The sequence below is a fragment of the Oncorhynchus mykiss genome, chromosome 16 (assembly GCF_013265735.2).
Source record: "Oncorhynchus mykiss isolate Arlee chromosome 16, USDA_OmykA_1.1, whole genome shotgun sequence".
NCBI classification, from domain to species: Eukaryota; Metazoa; Chordata; class Actinopteri; order Salmoniformes; family Salmonidae; genus Oncorhynchus; species Oncorhynchus mykiss.
The window spans coordinates 68,168,868-68,195,289 of NC_048580.1; the positions used below are offsets into that span (position 1 = coordinate 68,168,868).

The 26,422-nt window shown below is 45.4% G+C and overlaps 2 protein-coding genes across 3 annotated transcripts; both read right to left on the bottom strand.

Moving 5' to 3' along the window:
- Window positions 1-1,158: 1,158 nt before the first annotated feature.
- On the bottom strand, window positions 1,159-7,344 carry LOC110492614 (MRG/MORF4L-binding protein). 2 transcript variants are annotated; one of them, XM_036947645.1, is made up of 5 exons: window positions 7,086-7,344; window positions 5,484-5,605; window positions 5,279-5,360; window positions 4,062-4,136; window positions 1,159-2,447 (listed from the first exon to the last, which is right to left on the bottom strand). In XM_036947645.1, the coding sequence occupies exons 1-5, from the start codon at window positions 7,219-7,221 to the stop codon at window positions 2,245-2,247; spliced, it is 618 nt and encodes a 205-aa protein (XP_036803540.1). In that variant the 5' UTR covers window positions 7,222-7,344; the 3' UTR covers window positions 1,159-2,244. The 2 variants fall into 2 exon arrangements, with proteins under 2 accessions (XP_036803540.1, XP_036803541.1); XM_036947646.1 differs by lacking the exon at window positions 4,062-4,136.
- Window positions 7,345-14,357: 7,013 nt separating this feature from the next.
- id1 (inhibitor of DNA binding 1) lies at window positions 14,358-15,552 on the bottom strand (the record flags this gene model as incomplete). Its single annotated transcript, NM_001124722.1, is given in 2 exon segments — window positions 14,358-14,930; window positions 15,094-15,552. Coding segments are annotated over 2 exon segments (381 nt in total). The 3' UTR covers window positions 14,358-14,894.
- Between the last annotated feature and the right edge of the window lie 10,870 nt (window positions 15,553-26,422).

The window sequence follows — 26,422 nt, forward strand, 5'->3', positions numbered from 1 at the left end:
TACAGTCTATCCCCTGACTAGTCTATCCCCTGACTACAGTCTATCCTCTGACTACAGTCTATCCCCTGACTAGTGTCTATTGCTACACTGAGCATATAAAATGTTTAATCAAGGTATAGATTTATTCACTGAGATCTCACAAACTACTAGTAAAACAGCTTGTTTTCTTCAATACTGAAGTTACCATGTATCAATCAGGCTCTGAGATATTTTACGTAGCATTAAAACTGATGTTGGTGATAATGTCTTTCATATTCCATGGATAGTGCATTGCTCCTAAACCTCATTTGGCTTTGCAGTAGGTCATATCAGGACATTGTGAGGTAAAATAATAATAATAATCATGCAAGATGGTAAACAGGCATCAGTGTCAGTGGCCTCAGATGATCTTAAGGCTGGAACTGTCAATCAAAAGCAATTATGTATTTATTTTATAAAACATCATTGCACAATATCAGACATCATAATTAGCAAATGAAAACAAGACATGGCAGCTCTCGATACGCAGCTCAGCGGTGAGCCCTGAAAGGCAGGTGTACCCGTATTGTACGGCCTCTTACCTGTAGCAGAATTGGGCTGCGCTGCCCGCTCCATGTCGGCACCCCCGCCTCCTTTGGGTGCAGTAGGATGGAGGGAAAGGCATAGCCTGCAGTGAAGCACTTGTCTGCAGCAGCTCAGAGAGTGTGAGTGTGTGTGTGTGTAGCAATTAGACAGGGAACCGGCCAGCAAGAATGGAAAGAGATGGGCTGATCTCAGATATCATAGTGAGAAGTAACTCAAAAACAGTGTTAGTAAAGTAAATCCTTATCAGTCCTAAGAGTTTAATTAGTATCAACTAATTACACTGGTATGAAGCGCTGCAGTTAAGAGTCCCAACAATCAACTGGATGACTGACAAAGCTACTTTAGAAGTTCTGCTGCAAGGTGATTGGGTATCAACGAGGCCTGTGTCGCCAGAGAGGACATAGTCACTGACATGTCACTGACATATCACTCAGAGATACTGGCTTAATACAAAAAACACAGACATGTTGCTTAGTAGTTGCCTCCCGAGTCACCAGGAAGTTCAGCCCCGCGGGATTTTAACGAACAAATGCTGCAAATCATCACACGCCATTAGAATACACCGTTTGTTGAATTAATGAACCAGTCACAAACTTCGTCAAAAATCATTTAATGGGACATAGTCTTTAAAAATATGACATGTCCAATAAATAGAGAATAACAAAAGGGATCTCAAATGGGATGGAGACTACAGCTACACATGTTTATTATATTCGCAAAGGTCTGTCTTTAACACGGACAAAAAAAATACTTTTTTTTTTTTAGCAATTACCAAAACATGCACATTCAATAATCCCTACGGATAAAATACAGAAGACTGTGACTGTAGGAAAAAAGGGGACAATGACCGACAATTTGCACAAATTGCAGCTACATTTTATACAGACGAGGTACAATAACAATCTGGTTGGCAGTTATTGGAAGAGCTGGATGAGCTACTCTATGCATGTGTTTACAACAACTTGAAACAAATCAGAACACACAACAACAACAAGACAATTAGAGCAAGCGTCCAGCCACTAATACAGTGTATTGCTGTGATTTAGTAGTCCTGCATTTCTCCAAAGCCAAACAGGATAACTTCACAATAACACAAGCCTGAACACAAAGCACTAGAACCATTACGCTCATTCTGATGTCATTGATAACGTGTCTGATTGAATTGTGTCAATATTACTAAACATGGCTGCTGGCCTCTCATCCAGAGCCGAGGACTGGAGGATTGTCCAAAAAACCTCCGCTGCTGTGACAGTATATTGATAATCATGACCAATACGAGTCAGTTTGGTCTTCACATTGCTATTGCGGTGTTGTTTTCAGAGATTGTGTGGCAGTGGGAAAATTATACATCATTCTAGATGTTCGGAGAACATTACATAAGTCTAAAATTGCAGCTTCTGTGGGGCTGAAAGTTCTTAATTTCGTCTCCTGGATACCTGTGCACAAATTCTGCATTGTCCAAATAGCTTCTCTATTGTCTGACTCCAAACGCCACTCTCTCACCCTCCCTCCCGTTTCCCTCCAGGCTTCACAGATGAGTCTCTCCAGTCCTAAGTCTCTCCCCCTTCCTTCCAGGCTTCACAGATGAGTCTCTCCAGTCCCAGGTCTCCCCTCCTCCCCCTGGGGTCTCCTGCTCTCTGCAGCGGCTGATATCTTGAGGGCGTCTCCTGGTGACTTGGCCTACGTCCTTCTCCGCTTGGCTCCACCGGGGCTGGACGGGTTGCTGCTGGAGTTGAGTACCTTCTCAGTTGCACGATTCCTCTTCCTCTTGTCTGCTGCCTCCTTCCCTGGGCCACCCTCAGAGGAACCTTTCTCTCTGTCTCTGTCTCTCTCCTTGTCTTTGCTGACGGCCCTCTCTGTCATCTTCACCGAGGAGTTGCTGCCTGAAGAGAGAGGAGGAGAGAAAGAAAAGATTGAGTTGTCAGGTAAAGGGAGAGGGAGATGGAGAGGGAGAGTGGTTTTGGAAATGATTGAAGTTTCAAAAGATTCTGCATCACTCAGTCCAAGTTCTGAAAGTTGACCTGTGAAACCAAATGTTTTAGATCCTCTCTCAGATCAGTGACTGCTCTCTCAGATCAGTGACTGCTCTCTCAGATCAGTGACTGCTCTCTCAGATCAGTGACTGCTCTCTCAGATCAGTGACTGCTCTCTCAGATCAGTGACTGCTCTCTCAGATCAGTGACTGCTCTCTCAGATCAGTGAAGGAGGCAGTGACTGCTCTCTCAGATCAGTGACTGCTCTCTCAGATCAGTGACTGCTCTCTCAGATCAGTGACTGCCCTCTCAGATCAGTGAAAAAAACAGTAAGTGACTGCTCCTACAGTGACTGTGACTTTGTAGGGTATGATAGACTCAAATGAAGCCCGTTGTTATTCTAGTGTGCAGCGATAGGCTAGTGTTTGCTGTGTACATCCAATGGGAATATCATGTACCTTAGAGCAGAGTCCCAGTGGAGGACACAGAGGACCAGAGTTGAGTTCAACAGACAAACGCCATTCAAATAGTATAAAGAAAGGAATGGCAGAAGAGCGAAAAGGCAGGTTCAAGATCACCGTCCATTTGAAGCTTGCCATTATATAAGTCCTAAAACTCCATCAAAACAATATAGAATTATACATTTTTTAAAAATGGCATGCCATGCTTGAAAAATGTTCTCAAACCTAAGTTAAAAGGAGAGAAAAAGAGAAAGTGAAATAAAGACAGACGCACATGTTCTGTGCACTAGGCGGGCGGTCGCTCTAAAGAACCTCCGGTTCTGATCTGTTCTACACCGAGGTCAAGCTGGAGTTTTAGAACAGAGCAAACGAGTTCTTCTGTCCATACCTCTCAAAATCCTGGCCAGCAGCCATACAGGGACTCAGACCTTTAAAACCAGCCAAATGACAAGAGTTAGGGATGCCGCTTTGTGAGCCAGAGGAGAAGATATGTACGGACCTAGTCCAAATAAGGCTCACGTCAGACAGAAAGAGGAGGAGATATGTACGGACCTAGTCCAAATAAGGCTCACGTCAGACAGAAAGAGGAGGAGATTTGTACAGACCTAGTCCAAATAAGGCTCATGTCAGACAGAAAGAGGAGGAGATATGTACGGACCTAGTCCAAATAAGGCTCACGTCAGACAGAAAGAGGAGGAGATATGTACGGACCTAGTCCAAATAAGGCTCACGTCAGACAGAAAGAGGAGGAGATATGTACGGACCTAGTCCAAATAAGGCTCACGTCAGACAGAAAGAGGAGGAGATTTGTACGGACCTAGTCCAAATAAGGCTCAAGTCAGACAGAAAGAGGAGGAGTTATGTACGGACCTAGTCCAAATAAGGCTCATGTCAGACAGAAAGAGGAGGAGTTATGTACGGACCTAGTCCAAATAAGGCTCATGTCAGACAGAAAGAGGAGGAGTTATGTACGGACCTAGTCCAAATAAGGCTCACGTCAGACAGAAAGAGGAGGAGCACATGAGGTGAAATACAGCTAATGTAATTGAATGAGGGAGAGAACCTTCTTCATGCGTGGCTGGGGAGTCTCGTTCTTCTTTCAACTCGTCTTTCATGTCGTCCTCAGACACCAGTTTACCTGTTCAGGGCAGGAATAATATAATAATATGCCATTTAGCAGTCTAACAGCGTCTTATAGTCATACATTTTATGTACAGTCGGGTGGAAGAGAGATGTATACATTTGTATTTATTACGTTTATTTGAGCAGGGACAATGTACAAAATAACAAATGTCTCAGTAACGTACCAAATTTAGCAGCTCATTTACATCCTCAAGCCAAATATGGACTTTCTAGTAACTCAGCATTTTTGTAAGTATGGTGGATTCTGAAGAGAGGAGAGGAGAGTGAATAGGAGAGTGAAGAGGAGAGGAGAGGAGAGTGAAGAGAGTGGAGAGAGTGGAGAGAGAGGAGAGGAGAGAGAAGAAGAGAAGAGAAGAGAAGAGAGGAGAGGAGAGGAGAGGAGAGGAGAGGAGAGGAGAGGAGAGAAGAGAAGAGAGGAGAAGAGAGTGAAGAGAGTGAAGAGAGTGAAGAGAGTGAAGAGAGGAGAGGAGAGAAAAGAGAAGGAGAGAGGAGAGAGGAGAGGAGAGAAAAGAGAAGGAGAGAGGAGAGGAGAGAAAAGAGAATTAGAGAGGAGAGGAGAGAAAAGAGAAGGAGAGAGGAGAGGAGAGAAAAGAGAATTAGAGAGGAGAGAGGAGAGAGGAGAGAAAAGAGAAGGAGAGAGGAGAGGAGAGAAAAGAGAAGGAGAGAGGAGAGAGGAGAGAAAAGAGAAGGAGAGAGGAGAGGAGAGAAAAGAGAAGGAGAGAGGAGAGAGGAGAGGAGAGAAAAGAGAAGGAGAGAGGAGAGGAGAGAAAAGAGAAGGAGAGAGGAGAGAGGAGAGGAGAGGAGAGAAAGGAGAGAGGAGAGGAGAGAAAGGAGAGAGGAGAGAGGAGAGAAAAGAGAAGGAGAGAGGAGAGGAGAGAAAAGAGAAGGAGAGAGGAGAGGAGAGAAAAGAGAAGGAGAGAGGAGAGAAAAGAGAAGGAGAGAGGAGAGGAGAGGAGAGAAAGGAGAGAGGAGAGGAGAGGAGAGGAGAGAAAGGAGAGAGGAGAGAGGAGAGGAGAGAAAAGAGAAGGAGAGAGGAGAGGAGAGAAAAGAGAAGGAGAGAGGAGAGAGGAGAGGAGAGAAAAGAGAAGGAGAGAGGAGAGAGGAGAGGAGAGGAGAGAAAGGAGAGAGGGGGTTTACCTTCTTTTACTTTTTGAATCATCTCCTCTGGAAGATTGAAGCTCTTCTCTGAGTTGGGAAATGGCAATATTTCTGACTCGTGCTGCAGTGGACAGAATGTGTGACAGTATTCAGTGTTAAATTACAGAGGAAAGATAGCGGCTGACTGACTCTAGAACATTCTATTTCAAAAACGGCCAGAGAAAGATTAAGAAGCTCTACTCACCAAGGCCGACATGTCATACATAGTTCCCAGGTGGTCCCAGATCACCTTTGATGACACTTGCCTCCCAATATTCTGACTGAATTTATCCCGGATGCAGATCATGTGAAAGTGGCGATTTACCCCTGCAGGGAAAATAAGTATGTAAAGCAACGTCTTCAAAAAGTAGGAGGGGGAAAAAAAATGTAATACAAAAGAAATTACATTTGTCAAAGACTCCAGTCACCCAAGTCACAGACTGTTCTCTCTGCTACCGCACAGCATGCAGTACCAGAGCACCAAGTCTAGGACCACAAAGCTCCTTAACAGCTTCTACCCCCCAAAGCTATAAGACTGCTGAACTAATCAAATGGCCACCAGACTATTACATTGAACCCCCCCTTCCTTCATTTGTTTTGTACACTGCTGCTACTCGCTGTTTATTATCTATGCATAGTCAATTCACCCCTACCTACATGTACACATTACCTCTAACCTGTACTCCCACACACTGACTCGGTACCGGTACCCCCTGTATATAGCCTCGTTATTGTTATGTTACTTTTTATTCTACTTTAGTTTATCTGGTAAATATTTTCTTAACTCTTTACTGAACTGCTCAGTCGGTTAATAAGGGCTTGTAACTAAGCATTTCACGGTATTCGGCGCATGTGATAAAATACATTTTGATTTAGGATGACGATCTGACAACGGATAATGATGCTACATTATTAGCGAACGTTATGTGCACAAAAGTAGATATAGAGTAGCAAGCTAGCCAGCTAGTTTATTTGTTATAATGACGCACATCACGCTATTACCATTTGGATACTTATTCTATTAAATGTTGTTTTTGTTTTTTTTACTCCATTATTGATTATTCTACCGCAATGTTGATGGAGTTAGCAAAAGATTTCACTGCACCTTTTAAACCTGCAGTAAACTGTGTCCTTGACTAATACTACAGTAGTTAACAGCATGCAACATACAAAAATAAAGACATACACTTGAATGTGTCACAAGAAGCTGCTTGTGTTAGGATTTCCAGATGTATGTCAGCTCAGGAATAAACTTAACTAGATACCTCCTTGAATACATTTGGCCAACACTTTTAAGACAAAAAAACAAACCTGCACCGTTGGACAACAAGCTGAAATGAGGGGTGGGTATCATTTGTGTAACGTTCCCAAAAAGTAGCATGATTTATTCACCAAGAATAACCACGTAGTTACTTCTTAATGTTTGTCCATAGGCTAACCAGAGTCGGGACAGACATGTTTCGGAATAAAAACGTAGCGAGAGAAAACTTAAATGAAATAGCCCATCCCCTACCCGGTATCTTATTTCTGCCGCGATACAACTTTGTATGCATTGTTTATTGGCAACCTTGTTATTTACCAAGTTTTTGTAACAGATTCGTTCCACAAATTATACCCACCGCTAAAATGGTCAACAACTGTGGGAGTTCATTGATATGTGTAATGGTCTGACTATATATGAATAGCTGACTTGTTAACTTGTTATGGTTGGCAGGCTTTCGTCCTCCGCGTCGGGTCTCCACTACAGCCCGGGGATTTTCAGGCCTACACGATTAACACACTAGCTGGTTAGCGGTTTTATTCTTACCTACGGGTTTGTGACCTAGCATCGCATGGAACAGGCACACCTCGACTTCTTGACTCCATACGACCGAGTCTTCGACGGTACTGATGCCCGACTCTGCTTGTTTACCGTCAGCTGGAACAAGCTCGGCTTCCCCCATGCCTGTTGTCCTTCTCCAATAGCAAAACACTGAAATCAAAGATTAGAACAACTGACCCAAATGAACACAAGAAACACCACAGCAGGCTGTCTTATTCTTCGATTACGTTAATGGCGGGGGGAATCCAATATGTTGCATTACCGCCCCCTACTGAATTATAGTATAGATCCATTACACTTTGTGATACAGAAATTGGAAGGGGGAACCGGGAAAAATAAAAAATATATATAATAAAAAAATATTTATATATTAACCTACAATCTAACGCTACACGCATTACAACCCACCACCTTATTCCAATACTTTAACCCTATCTGACCCTACCCCAGACCAACGGCCTGAGAGGACAGAGCGTGACCGACCACTCAACACACCCTGTGACTCTTCTGAAGTAAAATATCGTAGCCCCAAGTACTTCTCTGCAGCTGCCAACACAACATCTATTTTGTGTGAGGGCTACCTGCACCACTGTCTCCATTTCCTGGCAATATTCACACTTTCCTATTGGATGCTTTCCTATTGGATGCTTTCCTATTGGATGCTTTCCTATTGAATGCTTTCCTATTGGATGCTTTCCTATTGGATGCTTTCCTATTGAATGCTTTCCTATTGGATGCTTTCCTATTGGATGCTTTCCTATTGGATGCTTTCCTATTGAATGCTTTCCTATTGGATGCTTTCCTATTGAATGCTTTCCTATTGAATGCTTTCCTATCACATTTAAAGTCTTATTCAACTAGCTAGTGTCCCACCCTTAATCTTGTAAAATTAGACTCCTCACTTCTGTCTCTTCCTGCCATCCTCCCCTCCCTGACTTTCCTCTGTACTTTAAATAAATAACCGCCCTTAGTATCTCTATTCCACTGCTCCTGCAGTTTCTGAACCACCACTGTTCATATCAGGCTCTTTGCCTCTGCCTTGCTCATTGAAACTACATCAACATCCCCACTACTAAGTGCTTGTTTAGCCAGTACATCAACTGCCTCGTTCCCCTCCAACCCCACATGGGCTGGGACCCAAGTAAATCTTATCTGTATTCCCATCTGTCTAATCCTACCATGGGGTTTGGAGCACCTCATAAAGCAGGTCTTGTCTGCTACGTGAGCTAAAGGACTGCAGACTCATCCACACTGCACATGAATCAGAGCAAATAACTGCTCTGTCAGGCTTGACTTCCTCCATCCACTGCAAGGCCAACAGTGTGGCCATCAGCTCCCCTGTATATACAGCCAGATGATCTGTAATACGTTTCCCTGACTCCCCCCCCCCCCCCCCCCCCCCCCCCCACCCACATTCCTGCACTACAAATGCTGACCCAGTACATCCTGTCCTTGGATCTCTTGAACCATCTGTGTAAATGGCCACAACATCCTGATACACAGTATCCAGACGTCTCTTAAACCAATCAGATGGATCAACACCCTCCCTTCCTTTCAAGGTCTCTCCAACACTTTGAGGTTAACTACTGGAGGCGGGAGTGGCCATGATGGGTTCAAAGGAATATCTACCGTTGGACTAAACTCTCTTTCATACAGTCCCGTCTCCTTCGCCTGGGTATTTCCCACCCTCCCACCCAAACCTCGAGTGCTGTCCTCGCTCATGTTCCCAGCATGCCTGCAAAATTTATTTTGCAGGATGAGACACCTCATGTAGGTTGACCCATTAATGATTTGCCATCTGCTATCTCCTAATATGCAATGACATATCCCCCATCTCCACCTGTAATGCAGACACAGGGGAGGTCTGAAACGCCCCACTACATATTCTGAGTCCTTGCCCCTGTATGACATCTAGCCTTTCCAATGATGTCCAGGCTGCCGAACCATACAGTATACTGCCATAGTCTATTACATATGAGGTCATCGCTGCCGAACCATACAGTATACTGCCATAGTCTATTACATATGAGGTCATCGCTGCCGAACCATACAGTATACTGCCATAGTCTATTACATATGAGGTCATCGCTGCCGAACCATACAGTATACTGCCATAGTCTATTACATATGAGGTCCGCGCTGCCGAACCATACAGTATACTGCCATAGTCTATTACATATGAGGTCATCGCTGCCGAACCATACAGTATACTGCCATAGTCTATTACATATGAGGTCATCGCTGCCGAACCATACAGTATACTGCCATAGTCTATTACATATGAGGTCATCGCTGCCGAACCATACAGTATACTGCCATAGTCTATTACATATGAGGTCATCGCTGCCGAACCATACAGTATACTGCCATAGTCTATTACATATGAGGTCATCGCTGCCGAACCATACAGTATACTGCCATAGTCTATTACATATGAGGTCCGCGCTGCCGAACCATACAGTATACTGCCATAGTCTATTACATATGAGGTCATCGCTGCCGAACCATACAGTATACTGCCATAGTCTATTACATATGAGGTCCGCGCTGCTGAACCATACAGTATACTGCCATAGTCTATTACATATGAGGTCATCGCTGCCGAACCATACAGTATACTGCCATAGTCTATTACATATGAGGTCCGCGCTGCCGAACCATACAGTATACTGCCATAGTCTATTACATATGAGGTCCGCGCTGCCGAACCATACAGTATACTGCCATAGTCTATTACATATGAGGTCCGCGCTGCCGAACCATACAGTATACTGCCATAGTCTATTACATATGAGGTCCGGGCTGCCGAACCATACAGTATACTGCCATAGTCTATTACATATGAGGTCCGCGCTGCCGAACCATACAGTATACTGCCATAGTCTATTACATATGAGGTCCGCGCTGCCGAACCATACAGTATACTGCCATAGTCTATTACATATGAGGTCCGCGCTGCCGAACCATACAGTATACTGCCATAGTCTATTACATATGAGGTCCGGGCTGCCGAACCATACAGTATACTGCCATAGTCTATTACATATGAGGTCCGCGCTGCCGAACCATACAGTATACTGCCATAGTCTATTACATATGAGGTCCGCGCTGCCGAACCATACAGTATACTGCCATAGTCTATTACATATGAGGTCCGCGCTGCTGAACCATACTGCCATAGTCTATTACAGGTCAGATCAATGCAACATACATAGTCCTCAATGAGGAACACCCCCCCCCCACTCCTTCCCCGTCAGACAGAGCATCACATTTAGCACCTACTAACACTTTCCCACCACTCTCTCAATGTGTTCAAGGAACCTGAAAGGCCCCCACCCTCTCCAAGCGTCTCTCATATAACCTCAAGCATGCCTCATCTCCCACCTTCCTCCTGGTAAAGAACACAGTCTGAGTTTTCTCTACAGAGAACCTGAATCCCCACATTAATGCCCACCGCTCTTCCTCATCAATTGCTTCCAGTACCTTCCTGACTACGTATGGCACATTTCTTCACCTCTTCCATAAGGCCCCATCATCTGTAAATAACGACCTCCCAATATCCGTCCGTACCTGAGAGTAAACATCACTGATCATGGTTGAGAACAACAGAGGACTAATCAGGCTCCCCTGCTGTGTACCATCATACACCAGGTAGCTGCCTGAGAGAGACTTCCCCACCCTCACCTGGATAGACCTTCCAAACAGGAAGTCCTTTATCCAGTTGTACGTTCTTCCTCCTACCCCCATAATATCAATCTTGGTTAACAACCCCTCCTTCCACATCATATCATACACCTTCTCCACATCAAAAAAGACAGCTACAACAGTCTCCTTGTTCACCCGAGCCTTCCTCACCTCTGCTTCTAAGCAGAGCACTGGGTCCATAATTCCCCTCCCCTTCCTCACCTCTGCTTCTAAGCAGAGCACTGGGTCCATAGTTACCCTCCCCTTCCTCACCTCTGCTTCTAAGCAGAGCACTGGGTCCATAGTTCCCCTCCCATTCCTCACCTCTGCTTCTAAGCAGAGCACTGGGACCATAGTTCCCCTCCCCTTCCTGACCTCTGCTTCTAAGCAGAGCACTGGGTCCATAGTTCCCCTCCCCTTCATGAACCCACTCTGATGTGGCCATACTAGCCCCCTGCTCTCCAGAAAGTAAGTTAACCTCTCCGTAATCATACTTTCCATAATCTTACATACATGTTATGTTAAAGCTATTGGCTGATAGTTAGTTGGCCTCATCGGGTCTTTCCCTGTCTTCCGGATTGGTCCCACTACTGCCTCCTTCCAGCTGCCTGGCTGTTTCCCCTCCTCCTAAACTCTGTTGTACAACACCAATGACCCAGCCTTTACCTATCGTCCATTTCATCTCTGCCATGGTAAATTGTGTATTCAACGCATCCTTTACATCCTCCCGCCTACGTCTCTCGTTGTCTCTCTCCCGCTCTGCCCGTCCTCTGAAAAATGTTCAGAGTTGTGCACTTGGACAAACGCTTTGGCCATCATCTCTGCCTTCTCCTCATCTGTTACTGCCATATCCTCCCCACTCATCAACACTGGAGAATCCCAGTCCCTTCTGATCATCCCCCACACTTCTCCCACAGGTGTCGTCCAATGGTGTCACAGAACCGACGCCAACACAACCTCTTTGACAGATAGTTCTCCTCACCGGGGCCTGGACCTGCTTATACTGAATCAGATGTTTGAAGTTATGTGTCTCTTTCAGTACTCTAAATGCTCTGTTCCTACTCCTCACTATTTCCCCACACTCCTCCTTCCACAATGGGACTGCTTTCCTCCTCCTCCCTGAACTCTTTGGTATAGCCTCAGCAGCTGCCCCCACTAAAGCTGTTTAGAGTGGAAATTCCAACTGGGTGCTTCAGATTAATGATTCAGGTGAAACATCTGGCTCCTTGTTCTATATGTGCTTCAAACAGCCCAGCCAAACAGAGAACAGCACCCCTATCACTCTGGTCATATTGTTAGCCAACTGGGATGCTCTTTCATTCAGAAAGGATTGCTAGCCATCCTACTTTGATAGGCTAAAATAACATAGTTATTTTTTCATTGCATCTATTGTAGGCACACAAACTGAAGAAAATGTATTGTATATCTGTGACATGGATACACGAGGATACATTTAAGCAGGGCATTCCATTTTGGTGGCCCTCCTCATGCATTAACGGTGGACAGAGGGCGTGTCTAGGTGTCTAGCCCCATGTCACTGCTTGGGGTTACATTGTTGCCCTGTGTCCAGTCTAGAGTCTACAATCATGAAAAACGTTCTGTCACTTCATCGCCAAATGACTGGCTATGAAAATAATGTAAAGGGCTGTCTGTACTATCCGTGTGCCACCACAAGAGGGCGCTATACGACCCTGTGTCTGCTTGCTTCAGGAGGCCTATGTTTAGTGCAGTAGAATGAAATACAATGGAATTGACACTATTGAATTGACACTACTCGTCATGATAAAGTAGGCTATGAAATAAAATGATTATTGAACAGAAGATTTGCATGGATTCCTTGTTTTACCATCTTCGTTGCCTCTTTCAGATGCATTGAATCATATATTGTCATGTATAACGTTTTAATGGCACATTGCTTTATATATTATTTTGATAATTGGCTACATTTCATAGTTATGTTCTTATCCAACAGAGTAATAGTATTATAGTCTACAAAGAGTAAAGAGTTGTGCCAACTATAAAATTAACATTAATTTCCAAATTTGAAAGGAATTACCTATCTTGATTAGACCAGTTTATGAGCAAAGTGAACTCTTGTAATCGTGTCACTCGCCTGACCATTATAGCCTACTATTATACAAGATGTGACAAGTGCTACGGTTTCTTTGTCTCTGTTTCACATGACCTCAGCGCGTTATAACCATTAGTTTAATGTGCATGGCTCAACAATGGAATTCCAACAGAAGTTAAAATAGCTCAACATAAACCGGGAGAGTGCAGGACAAAGCTATGATAGATAGTAGCCCTCTATTCAACAGTTGTATTTATTTCCATTCCCAGATGTGACGCGGCTCTAAATCCCCTGCAGTGCAGTACGCACAGCTGCGGCGCTAATGTTTTAAAGCCGAGTCAGTGTGGGATTGTGTTTGTGTGATAGCATCGTGCCAAGGGCAGGCGGGCCCAGACTGAGTGGCGCCGCCGCACACCTGGCGAAGTTCAGGTTAAATAGCCTCACATTCCTCGACGCACAGCTGATTGAAACATTAACAAACAGAAATCCGCGAGCCAGGCTGCAGATGGCCCGGCATCGCAGCCAAGAAAATAGACTCGCTGTGTGTGTGAGTCTGTGTGTGTGACAGAGAGAGAGAATAGTAGGGAAAGTTAGAACAACTTTGAAACTGTGAATATGAGAAAATAAATCCTAAATCAATAATTCTCATATATTCTCTCAACCAAAATAATTTAGTTTATGAATATTCATGAATATTCATTAACCTCTTTTAGGTCTGTGATGAATGCCTTGGTACTCTTAAAAAAAGGGTTATTCTGCTCTCCCTGTAGAACAACACTTTTTGGTTCCAGGTAGAACCCTTTAGGATTTCTTGTAGAACCCTCTGTGGAAAGGGTTCTACATGGAACCTAAAAGGGTTCTACATGGAACCTAAAAGGGTTATCCTATGAGGACAGCCAAAGAACCCTTTTAGATTCTAGATATCACCTTTTTTTCCAAGTGTATAGGTTATTTCAATTAGGAGGGGTTTTATATTTAAATTACACAAATGGTAAAGGTCTATTATGAAAACATCACTAGACTAGCCTGTTGAATGCGCTCGTATTAATTAAATAGTTTGGATAACATTCTAGTGTAGTAGCTGTGTAAGTTACTAACTATATATTAACCCCATTGATGTTTTCATGCTGAGTGAGTGGAAGTAAACATCCATCTATTCAATATGGCAGTGAATTGTCACTTGTCATAGAATATCATTACAAGTATTGTGATCACCTTATTGTCGTGATTGTTCAACAAAATACTGTAGTTGTCATGGTTTGGTTACTTAGTAGATCCAAAGACATGCTTCTCTGTACATTGATTTAACTAATTGTAGTTTTCCATGCCTGCCAAGACTATGTTCTGTCTGGAAATCTAACCGTGAATGTCTGACCTGCAGTTCAAACCAAGGTAGTAGGTCTACAGAGAATTATTATTATTATAATTATTATAATTATTATTCACGTGTTGTGAATAAAACAAGCCAGATTCAAAGAATAAAGAAAAGTGAAGGCATTATTCTCACCTAACATATTGTTTTAATAAAAACACCAGAAGTACATTGTTATAAAAACAATATTGGGGATCACATCTGAATCATTGTAATATACAATACAATTATAGCTCAGCAATCTGAGAAATTGACATTTTAAAATATAAATATTTTCTACATATAAATTGCTCAAAATACAGAAAAGATAATAAGGAATGAAAGATTATTTCGCATAAAGTCCAACATGTATCAACATCTAAGAGAGCTCGTTGGGTTAGGATGCTATGTTGTTGATGACCATCCTCAGTCTCAGCTCGACCAGCACGCGTCTTCACCGAGCGCGCCGCTCTTCATGGTGACAGCACGACACCTGTGGCTGCGTGGGGACAGCTCTCCTGACCTGACACTTCGTAGTTTCAACTCAGAATGTTTATCTACGCATATCATGGATTTTCACGTCGCTTCACTGCTTGATGCAAGACATAAGATGCGACGAAATGTCATCCATGGCTGGCCAACATCGTTCTTCATGTTGCTTCGGTTAACGGTTATATCTGTTGCTTGATCAGCGGCAGAGAATTCTGTCATCGGAGCATCCGTTCTGTGAAAAGGAAGAGGGGTAATGATACATTTTAACACAGAGATAACAACTTGGTTTTAGCACAGGATTATGCAGTGGTGTCCTTGTTACACTTGAATATGTCATTCATGGCAATAATATATTTTCCTGAAATTGCGTTGATGGAATTGTTCTGTACACATACCTCCACAGAGATGCTGGCGATTTCTGCATTGAGGGTTGTCAGGGGGGTCCGGGGTGCATCTGTGGCCTGCTGTTTGCCGGGTGCGTCCAGCTCGACCTGTAGGTCCCAGATATAGTCGATGACATGCTGCAGAATCTCCATCTTACTGGCTTTCTTGTTGGCTGGCAGAGTGGGCACCAGCTCCTTCAGCTTGCTGTAGCAACTGTTCATGTCCTGCAGAAATACACTCATCTGCTCGTCCAGCATTGGGATCTTGCACTTGGAGATGGCCATACTCTGTTCGGAGAGACACCGGACCATGTCCTCGGTGTTCTTGAGAGTGCAGGTAGATCCGACAACTTTCATTTTCTCTTGTTCTGACGTCTTGAAGAGTGAAGAGCAATATACGAAAAAGAGGTAAAGTAAATGCGAGTTATGGTATCCTGGTGAGAATTTTCAGACTGTTACAGTCAAGCGAATTTTGACAGTTTGTGGCTCTGAAGGGAACTCACGCTGCATTTATCTCTCCAGCAGGATTCGGGGAGTGACTAAAGCGGGTACATTTTGAAGCGTTGGACCAATGAGAAACTCCTGCATGCATCGGAGGGGCGGTCCTCCAGTCCTCGCTACCATTAGAGACAGGGTGTTTATCAATCTTTACAATCTGCTAAATGATGGTGTTACAAATGGAAACAAATTTCCCAGCTGTCCTTTGACCGTGGACTCTGCAGGTGTAGAGACCGCCCGGAGACGTGGGTGTGGAGTTTAGTCATGAAGAATGCTGCTATAACTAGATTAATAGGCGTTTAATTGTAGACCTATTGGAATTCAATCTTACGGTAAATAACCTGACCTGTCACATCAATATAGGTTTTTATTGGGGATGTCTATAGCCTACTGAAAAAAAGCCAGTCTATTTATAATTTCGATAAAATAGAGAAGACGAACAAGCATTCTGCACATCCCAGCTCTGCAGAATCCTACCCTCAAAATACATGTTTTTGTTTATAAGTATTAAGTTTTAATCAACTGAAAAGTGCATAATATCGCATTTTATTATAAATTAAATACATCATTCTGCATTTGACCATTCAACAAATCTTATCCAAATTAATGTTTTAATAGCATCAACTAATTTGGCAGTTATTTAGCAGCTATACATTTTGCATTATGGTATGCAAAAATATGATTTAAAGTATAAGCTAAAAACTTAAAATGTATTTAAAATAGCATTTCATTAGTAGACGAATCTCGTGGATTCACATATCCTATGCAATAAATCTCTTTCAATTTACAAATCTCAATAGTTTACACACATTAAGCCTTAAATCTTCCAATGAATAGTTTCACAGATTCGTTCACATGTTCCCTCTGAGCGCCGGGCGGTATGTGAATTGCTCTGTTTTGAATCTTCCCCGGATCGTCCAAACAAGCTGACGCAGACCGCCAGGCGCCAGTTCCGCGACGTCACCCATTCATGTAGTCCCTGACGGCTGTCAGCTCGGCGCCGCGCGGGCGGTGTCCATGGAGACCTCAAACAACGGGGCTCACAATCCCCCCATTCACCTGCACAGCACAAACCCTGAGAACAAACTGTCTGCCCAAAATCGTTATTCATTTATCACGTTAAACCACTCAGTGAAGAGATTACTGCCCCACACACCTGCAAACTGCCATTGTCTCTAGCTTGCTCACTCAAGCTCCAAAAGGCTTGTAAAGAAAAAAAGACAGAGGGCTTTGAATGTAAAATGACAGTTCCTGAATTCCTTCAGTTAGGTACTCCCCTTCTTTTTTCACAAGGAAATTCCTCAAAAAATTGTATATTTTACACTGATATAAAATAACTTACAATGTTGCAGTTTCAGTGCCTGTCTATCTGGCTGTAGTCCACCAGAATTAGATTTTAATTCGTTTTTCTTTTTACTTAGTAAATAGATTCAAATAAATTTCGCAACTTGTATAATTGTGCTGAGTTTTCCACAAACTTGCAATTCATTTGGAGACAGAGAACCAAACAAGAGAAGGCATGAAAGCACAAAGTGAAAACGGAGAAGAATGTAATTGTTAGCATCTGGTATTTCCCACCCAAAAATATATGTGGTTTGAATGAGTAATTCAGTTGGTCTATGTGACATGCTCAAATAATGCACTGGAAATACGGCATGTGGAACTTTCATTTTTGATCAAAGCATGTATCATAATTAAGTGCATGGAATTGATTATGCAAATGTAATTAAATCAGCATTTCTTAACTGGACAATTAACCCTCTTTAAAAAAAAAAAAATCCCTGCATTTTACTTATACTTGCTAAGCAAAACTCATCTTCTTCTCCAGCCTCTAGAGAGTTGTTGCTGTGTGAGGAGAGTGACATCCTCTTTCACAGGTCATGTTGGGGATGGGGAGAGCCAGTGGTCTGAAACAATGGGAGTGCAGAGCAAGTATTGTGGGAGAAAATCTTGTCTGGAGCCAGTGAGTCTGGAGCGCCCCTCTGCTCTCTCATCCAGCTTTTGTTCAGTTGCAGAAGCTATCAGCACTTCCTACTGACACCAACAATAACCCCACACAGCTGGGCCCTTTTAATTCTGTTTACGGCAACATCAAGGAGAGGGGAGGGGCAGGGGAGGGGGACGGAGGAAAGTGAAACACATTAGCTCCTGATTTTAAGACCGAGAGGAGGTTCTTTCTGTTGTGGTTTGTTACAACTAGCTACTAACTGAGGTGTAAAAATGTTTTCTCGCTCTGTCCCCCTCCCTTGTTGTTAGATCCTCCCTGAGTTGTGACAGTGACACCACACACGCTGGTTTGAAGGCAGTTGGTTGTTGGTTGAATGCCATGAAGTGGTAGAGAATGTGGGACCTTTTGTTCACTCAACCTCTGCAACTCATGTTTTTGTTTTTCAAGAAATGAATTTGGTTTAAACATTTTATTTTTAATTGTAATCTTATCCCGACACTGCTGCAGACTGTGGACAGGAAACAGAGAGGGAGACGCTGAACGACGGGTTGATGATAAGGAGGAAGGAAGAACATTCCAGGAACACAGCAGTGTTCTGTTGGCCCTATCCCACCACAGCAGTGTTCTGTTGGCCCTATCCCAACACAGCAGTGTTCTGTTGGCCCTATCCAACACTGTAATGTTCTGTTGGCCCTATCCCACCACAGCAGTGTTCTGTTGGCCCTATCCCAACACAGCAGTGTTCTGTTGGCCCTATCCAACACTGTAATGTTCTGTTGGCCCTATCCCACTACAGCAGTGTTTTGTTGGCCCTATCCCACCACAGCAGTGTTTTGTTGGCCCTATCCCACTACAGCAGTGTTCTGTTGGCCCTATCCCACTACAGCAGTGTTCTGTTGGCCCTATCCCACCACAGCAGTGTTCTGTTGGCCCTATCCCACTACAGCAGTGTTTTATTGGCTCTATCCCACCACAGCAGTGTTTTGTTGGCCCTATCCCACCACAGCAGTGTTCTGTTGGCCCTATCCCACCACAGCAGTGTTCTGTTGGCCCTATCCCACCACAGCAGTGTTTTGTTGGCCCTATCCCACTACAGCAGTGTTTTGTTGGCCCTATCCTACCACAGCAGTGTTCTGTTGGCCCTATCCCGTTGTCATCTTCTCTCACCACAGCAGTGTTTTGTTGGCCCTATCCCACTACAGCAGTGTTTTGTTGGCCCTATCCCACCACAGCAGTGTTCTGTTGGCCCTATCCCACCACAGCAGTGTTTTGTTGGCCCTATCCCACCACAGCAGTGTTCTGTTGGCTCTATCCCACCACAGCAGTGTTTTGTTGGCCCTATCCCACCACAGCAGTGTTCTGTTGGCCCTATCCCACTACAGCAGTGTTCTGTTGGCCCTATCCCACTACAGCAGTGTTTTGTTGGCCCTATCCCACCACAGCAGTGTTTTGTTGGCCCTATCCCACCACAGCAGTGTTCTGTTGGCCCTATCCCGTTGTCATCTTCTGTCACCACAGCAGTGTTTTGTTGGCCCTATCCCACCACAGCAGTGTTCTGTTGGCCCTATCCCACCACAGCAGTGTTCTGTTGGCCCTATCCCACCACAGCAGTGTTCTGTTGGCCCTATCCCACTACAGCAGTGTTCTGTTGGCCCTATCCCACTACAGTAGTGTTCTGTTGGCCCTATCCCACCACAGCAGTGTTCTGTTGGCTCTATCCCGTTGTCATCTTCTCCCACCACAGCAGTGTTTTGTTGGCCCTATCCCGTTGTCATCTTCTCTCACCACAGCAGTGTTTTGTTGGCCCTATCCCGTTGTCATCTTCTCTCACCACAGCAGTGTTTTGTTGGCTCTATCCCACCACAGCAGTGTTCTGTTGGCCCTATCCCACCACAGCAGTGTTCTGTTGGCCCTATCCCACCACAGCAGTGTTTTGTTGGCCCTATCCCACTACAGCAGTGTTTTGTTGGCCCTATCCCGTTGTCATCTTCTCCCACTACAGCATTGTTCTGTTGGCCCTATCCCACCACAGCAGTGTTCTGTTGGCCCTATCCCAACACAGCAGTGTTTTGTTGGCCCTATCCCACCACAGCAGTGTTCTGTTGGCCCTATCCCACCACAGCAGTGTTCTGTTGGCCCTATCCCACTACAGCAGTGTTCTGTTGGCCCTATCCCACTACAGCAGTGTTCTGTTGGCCCTATCCCACTACAGCAGTGTTCTGTTGGCCCTATCCCACCACAGCAGTGTTCTGTTGGCCCTATCCCACTACAGCAGTGTTCTGTTGGCCCTATCCCAACACAGCAGTGTTTTGTTGGCCCTATCCCACCACAGCAGTGTTCTGTTGGCTCTATCCCACCACAGCAGTGTTTTGTTGGCCCTATCCCACCACAGCAGTGTTCTGTTGGCCCTATCCCACTACAGCAGTGTTCTGTTGGCCCTATCCCACTACAGCAGTGTTTTGTTGGCCCTATCCCACCACAGCAGTGTTTTGTTGGCCCTATCCCACCACAGCAGTGTTCTGTTGGCCCTATCCCGTTGTCATCTTCTGTCACCACAGCAGTGTTTTGTTGGCCCTATCCCACCACAGCAGTGTTCTGTTGGCCCTATCCCACCACAGCAGTGTTCTGTTGGCCCTATCCCACCACAGCAGTGTTCTGTTGGCCCTATCCCACTACAGCAGTGTTCTGTTGGCCCTATCCCACTACAGTAGTGTTCTGTTGGCCCTATCCCACCACAGCAGTGTTCTGTTGGCTCTATCCCGTTGTCATCTTCTCCCACCACAGCAGTGTTTTGTTGGCCCTATCCCGTTGTCATCTTCTCTCACCACAGCAGTGTTTTGTTGGCCCTATCCCGTTGTCATCTTCTCTCACCACAGCAGTGTTTTGTTGGCTCTATCCCACCACAGCAGTGTTCTGTTGGCCCTATCCCACCACAGCAGTGTTCTGTTGGCCCTATCCCACCACAGCAGTGTTTTGTTGGCCCTATCCCACTACAGCAGTGTTTTGTTGGCCCTATCCCGTTGTCATCTTCTCCCACTACAGCATTGTTCTGTTGGCCCTATCCCACCACAGCAGTGTTCTGTTGGCCCTATCCCAACACAGCAGTGTTTTGTTGGCCCTATCCCACCACAGCAGTGTTCTGTTGGCCCTATCCCACCACAGCAGTGTTCTGTTGGCCCTATCCCACTACAGCAGTGTTCTGTTGGCCCTATCCCACTACAGCAGTGTTCTGTTGGCCCTATCCCACTACAGCAGTGTTCTGTTGGCCCTATCCCACCACAGCAGTGTTCTGTTGGCCCTATCCCACTACAGCAGTGTTCTGTTGGCCCTATCCCACTACAGCAGTGTTCTGTTGGCCCTATCCCACTACAGCAGTGTTCTGTTGGCCCTATCCCACCACAGCAGTGTTTTGTTGGCCCTATCCCACCACAGCAGTGTTCTGTTGGCCCTATCCCACCACAGCTGTGTTTTGTTGTCTCTATCCCACTACAGCAGTGTTCTGTTGGCCCTATCCCACCACAGCAGTGTTCTGTTGGCCCTATCCCACTACAGCAGTGTTCTGTTGGCCCTATCCCACCACAGCAGTGTTCTGTTGGCCCTATCCCACCACAGCAGTGTTTTGTTGGCCCTATCCCACTACAGCAGCGTTCTGTTGGCCCTATCCCACCACAGCAGTGTTCTGTTGGCCCTATCCCACCACAGCAGTGTTCTGTTGGCCCTATCCCACCACAGCAGTGTTCTGTTGGCCCTATCCCACTACAGCAGTGTTTTGTTGGCCCTATCCCACCACAGCAGTGTTTTGTTGGCCCTATCCCACCACAGCAGTGTTCTGTTGGCCCTATCCCACCACAGCAGTGTTCTGTTGGCCCTATCCCACTACAGCAGTGTTCTGTTGGCCCTATCCCACCACAGCAGTGTTCTGTTGGCCCTATCCCACCACAGCAGTGTTTTGTTGGCCCTATCCCACTACAGCAGTGTTCTGTTGGCCCTATCCCAACACAGCAGTGTTTTGTTGGCCCTATCCCACCACAGCAGTGTTCTGTTGGCCCTATCCCACCACAGCAGTGTTTTGTTGGCCCTATCCCACCACAGCAGTGTTCTGTTGGCCCTATCCCACCACAGCAGTGTTTTGTTGGCCCTATCCCACCACAGCAGTGTTTTGTTGGCCCTATCCCACCACAGCAGTGTTCTGTTGGCTCTATCCCACCACAGTAGTGTTTTGTTGGCCCTATCCCACTACAGCAGTGTTCTGTTGGCCCTATCCCACCACAGCAGTGTTTTGTTGGCCCTATCCCACTACAGCAGTGTTTTGTTGGCCCTATCCCACTACAGCAGTGTTTTGTTGGCCCTATCCCACCACAGCAGTGTTCTGTTGGCCCTATCCCACTACAGCAGTGTTCTGTTGGCCCTATCCCACCACAGCAGTGTTCTGTTGGCCCTATCCCACTACAGCAGTGTTCTGTTGGCCCTATCCCACCACAGCAGTGTTTTGTTGGCCCTATCCCACTACAGCAGTGTTCTGTTGGCCCTATCCCACCACAGCAGTGTTCTGTTGGCCCTATCCCACCACAGCAGTGTTCTGTTGGCCCTATCCCACTACAGCAGTGTTCTGTTGGCCCTATCCCACTACAGCAGTGTTTTGTTGGCCCTATCCCACCACAGCAGTGTTTTGTTGGCCCTATCCCACTACAGCAGTGTTCTGTTGGCCCTATCCCACCACAGCAGTGTTCTGTTGGCCCTATCCCACTACAGCAGTGTTCTGTTGGCCCTATCCCACTACAGCAGTGTTTTGTTGGCCCTATCTCTACATTGCATTGTATTACTTTTCACTGGAATTAAAGCTTTTTTTTCCACAGAATTCTGAAATGATTTATTTTCTTTCTGCTGTAGTCTACTGTAAACTAGTGATGCTTTGATGGTGGACGGAATCTCAGAAGAGGTCTATGCTGTTCCATAGACTAATCCTGCTCCTTATGAGTGACATGTAAGGAGTATTGTGCTGGTGGCCCAGGCATGGTCCAGGAATGGACCAACAATGCAGAGTTAAAAAGTGAGAACAATTTCAGACTAAAAAATAGTAACACAATTAAATAGCAATAACAAGAATATCTATATACAAGGAGTACCGGTACAGAGTCAATGTGCAGAGGTACGAGGTAGTTGGGGTAATATGTACATGTAGGTAGGGGTAAAAGTGACTATGCAGTCAGGATAGATCATACACAGAGTAGCAGCAGCGTCTGTGAAAGTGTGTGAAAGTGTGTGTGTCTGTATATGTGTGTGTTGAAGTGTCAGTGTAGTATGTGTGAGTGTCTGGATAGAGTCCAGTGAGTGTCTGGGTAGAGTCCAGTTAGTGTCTGGGTAGAGTCCAGTTAGTGTCTGGGTAGAGTCCAGTTAGTGTCTGGGTAGAGTCCAGTTAGTGTCTGGGTAGAGTCCAGTTAGTGTCTGGGTAGAGTCCAGTTAGTGTCTGGGTAGAGTCCAGTGAGTGTCTGGGTAGAGTCCAGTGAGTGTGTGGGTAGAGTCCAGTTAGTGTCTGGGTAGAGTCCAGTTAGTGTCTGGGTAGAGTCCAGTTAGTGTCTGGGTAGAGTCCAGAGAGTGTCTGGGTAGAGTCCAGTTAGTGTCTGGGTAGAGTCCAGTTAGTGTCTGGGTAGAGTCCAGTTAGTGTCTGGGTAGAGTCCAGTTAGTGTCTGGGTAGAGTCCAGTTAGTGTCTGGGTAGAGTCCAGTGAGTGTCTGGGTAGAGTCCAGTTAGTGTCTGGGTAGAGTCCAGTTAGTGTCTGGGTAGAGTCCAGTTAGTGTCTGGGTAGAGTCCAGTTAGTGTCTGTGTAGAGTCCAGTGAGTGTCTGGGTAGAGTCCAGTTAGTGTCTGGGTAGAGTCCAGTTAGTGTCTGGGTAGAGTCCAGTTAGTGTCTGGGTAGAGTCCAGTTAGTGTCTGGGTAGAGTCCTGTTAGTGTCTGGGTAGAGTCCAGTGAGTGTCTGGGTAGAGTCCAGTTAGTGTCTGGGTAGAGTCCAGTTAGTGTCTGGGTAGAGTCCAGTTAGTGTCTGGGTAGAGACCAGTTAGTGTCTGGGTAGAGTCCAGTTAGTGTCTGGGTAGAGTCTAGTGAGTGTCTGGGTAGAGTCCAGTTAGTGTCTGGGTAGAGTCCAGTTAGTGTCTGGGTAGAGTCCAGTTAGTGTCTGGGTAGAGTCCAGTGAGTGTCTGGGTAGAGTCCAGTTAGTGTCTGGGTAGAGTCCAGTTAGTGTCTGGGTAGAGTCTAGTGAGTGTCTGGGTAGAGTCCAGTGAGTGTCTGGGTAGAGTCCAGTGAGTGTGTGGGTAGAGCCCAGTGAGTGTCTGGGTAGAGCCCAGTGAGTGTGTGGGTAGAGCCCAGTGAGAGTCTGGGTAGAGCCCAGTGAGTGTGTGGGTAGAGCCCAGTGAGTGTGTGGGTAGAGTCCAGTGAGTGTCTGGGTAGAGCCCAGTGAGTGGACTGCTGTCTCTCTTGCCATCCATACTGTTTGTTGGTCAAAGTTCAACACAAGCTGAGACGTTACCACAGTTGAACTTCTCTGTATACAGCATATCAACATTTTAGTCGCCTCAACAGCCAGTGACAGAGCTGTAGGCATGAATAGGCATTTTTTTAGGCCTGTCCCATTTAGCTGAAGGATTCATTGTGTTTTCCATTTTGTCACCATTCCTGCTTGACTTCTAACATCACCATTCCTGTTTGACTGATTAACATCACCTGTGAGCAGGTGTGCTGAGTGTTCTGAGGGGGCGGGTTCATGGCCTAACGTAGGCCCTGTGAAAATGACCTTGGTTTTATGCTCTTCACTTTTATCATATTACTCTGACATTTGGCCCATATGGCTAAACATTTTTTCATGTAGCCCATGTGATGAAAAAAAAAAAATAATTTTTTAAATTCCACATAGGTTTTGATTTCAGATGTCCCATTGTAGATGGGTTGTGTTTCAGATGTCTCATTGTGGATGGGGTGTGTCACTGGAGCTCAAGGGAAGGGGATGGAAGGGAAAAAAGAGCGGGACTGTGTCATCCCGGGGGGTCTATGTTCCACAGAACAAGCTAAAATGGTCACCAATCATTGACCTCTGGTGTCAGAAACACATTGTGATGGTAATTTAGGTCAGGGTCAGCAGATTATAAGGGCTTTAAAGATCTCAAATAGGCTGAATTTAGTGATGGGCTCTCTTTTCTTTTTAATAGAGAAAGATAACAGTTAAACCCTGCAAGTATAGGACAGGATATGAACCTACAGATGTAGGAACTTAATTTTGATCACCCTGTAGCAGGAGAACTTTCCTTAAAACGTGTAGTATATTTGAGGTTTTAAAAGGCTTCTGAAGTTTGCAATTTCCAATTTGATGTTTCAAACATGACTTTCCCTTACAAAAAAAAGATGAACCACAAAAAAAAATGTCCATTAACTAGAATCCACATAATAATTAATATTTCCTTTAGCTGTGGGATTGTTTTCCTGCTGTATCAAATTAAGGTCCTACATCTGTAATACAGAGTGGAATGTTATCAAAACAAGTTCTGGATTTCAGGCTAATGCCGTTTGCCAGCTGATAGCTGATAGGTTCCCACTGAGCCCTGAGGATCACCATGCAGGCAGATCGCAGCCCTCTGACAGGCAGCTAATGAGCATCCTCCTGTGGCTGTGCTCTGACCTTTGACCCCTGCCACCAATCTCACTGACGCTGTGTTAGCGGGTCAAGCCCGGTAGATACCCACACAGCGCCTCGCCCCCACCCCCTGAGAGCTGCATGTTGGAGGGTGTATTATGTGAAAGTATGCGGGCACAACTTTAACCCCCACCCAATGTAGACTACTGTTGCTTGTCCCAGCATTTGAATTAGTGTGCCCCTCCCTGGCTTTCCTGCCAACACTATGGCACTCACTCAATCATACATTGTCCTTTAACAGTGTCCCCTGGTCTTCCTAGGGCGTTCCCTCTCTCCCCATGGTGCCCCCTTTCTCCCCATGATGCCTGATTCCACTGGGCTGCCCCTCTCTCCCACACCCAGCAAGGACGAGACTTTGGTTGAGGCAGAGGCAACAGCATGTCTGGCAATTGAGGGCCCTGAATACCAGGCTCCTACAACCAGCCTGGTTCTCACACATAATAGCTTCTAATTAGCTCGTCATCTGCTAGTGCCAGTGCACCAATGGCACGCAAAGATCTATTGAGAGCATAGACATTGTGCGGTGGGATCCTTTCCACTTCAATGGTGAATGCTTGGAGAAGCCTAGGACCTGTGGCCCATTCAGGGCCTTTTCTAAGGGGGAGGTCCACACAATAGGAGACACTGTTATAGCCTGGAGCCTTTACAGTGCTCAGGACAACCATGCTCAAGCCAACCCCCTGCTACTCCTCTCTGACCCCCTCCTCCATCACCCCAGCATTAGCTAAAGCACTGACTCTTCCTTCAGTTAGTGTATACCACATTATATGCAGTGGAATGTGTCAGGCAGACCTGCCCTTTGACCCCATCTGCATGTTGAGAAGTTGTAACCAGTTCCTCCACTGCAGAGAATGGATCAGATAGCACTTCAAATCCATTGGTAATATTGTGCTTTTACAATTTAAAAAATAAACTTTTATTTAACTAGGCAAGTCAGTTAAGAACAATTCTTATTTACAATGACGGCCTACCAAAAGGCAAAAGGCCTATTGCGGGGATGGGGGCTGGGATTCAATATATATATTTTTATAAAAATATAGAACAAAACACACATCACGGCAAGAGAGACACCACAACACTACCTAAAGAGAGACAACAACACTGCATGGTAGCAACACAACATGACAACACAGCATGGTAGCAACACAACATGACAACACTGCATGGTAGCAACACAACATGACAACATAGCATGGTAGCAACACAACATGACAA

Bases quoted from the DNA above. Each gene is read 5' to 3' on its own strand.
- LOC110492614 (XM_036947645.1), bottom strand. From the start codon at position 7,221: ATGGGGGAAGCCGAGCTTGTTCCAGCTGACGGTAAACAAGCAGAGTCG. The intron at 4,137-5,278 runs GTAAACCCCCTC...TGCCCTGAACAG, and splicing joins GATTCAAAAAGTAAAAGAAG to GTAAACTGGTGTCTGAGGAC. The intron at 2,448-4,061 runs GTTCTCTCCCTC...CTCTCTCTTCAG, and splicing joins CCCAGCCACGCATGAAGAAG to GCAGCAACTCCTCGGTGAAG.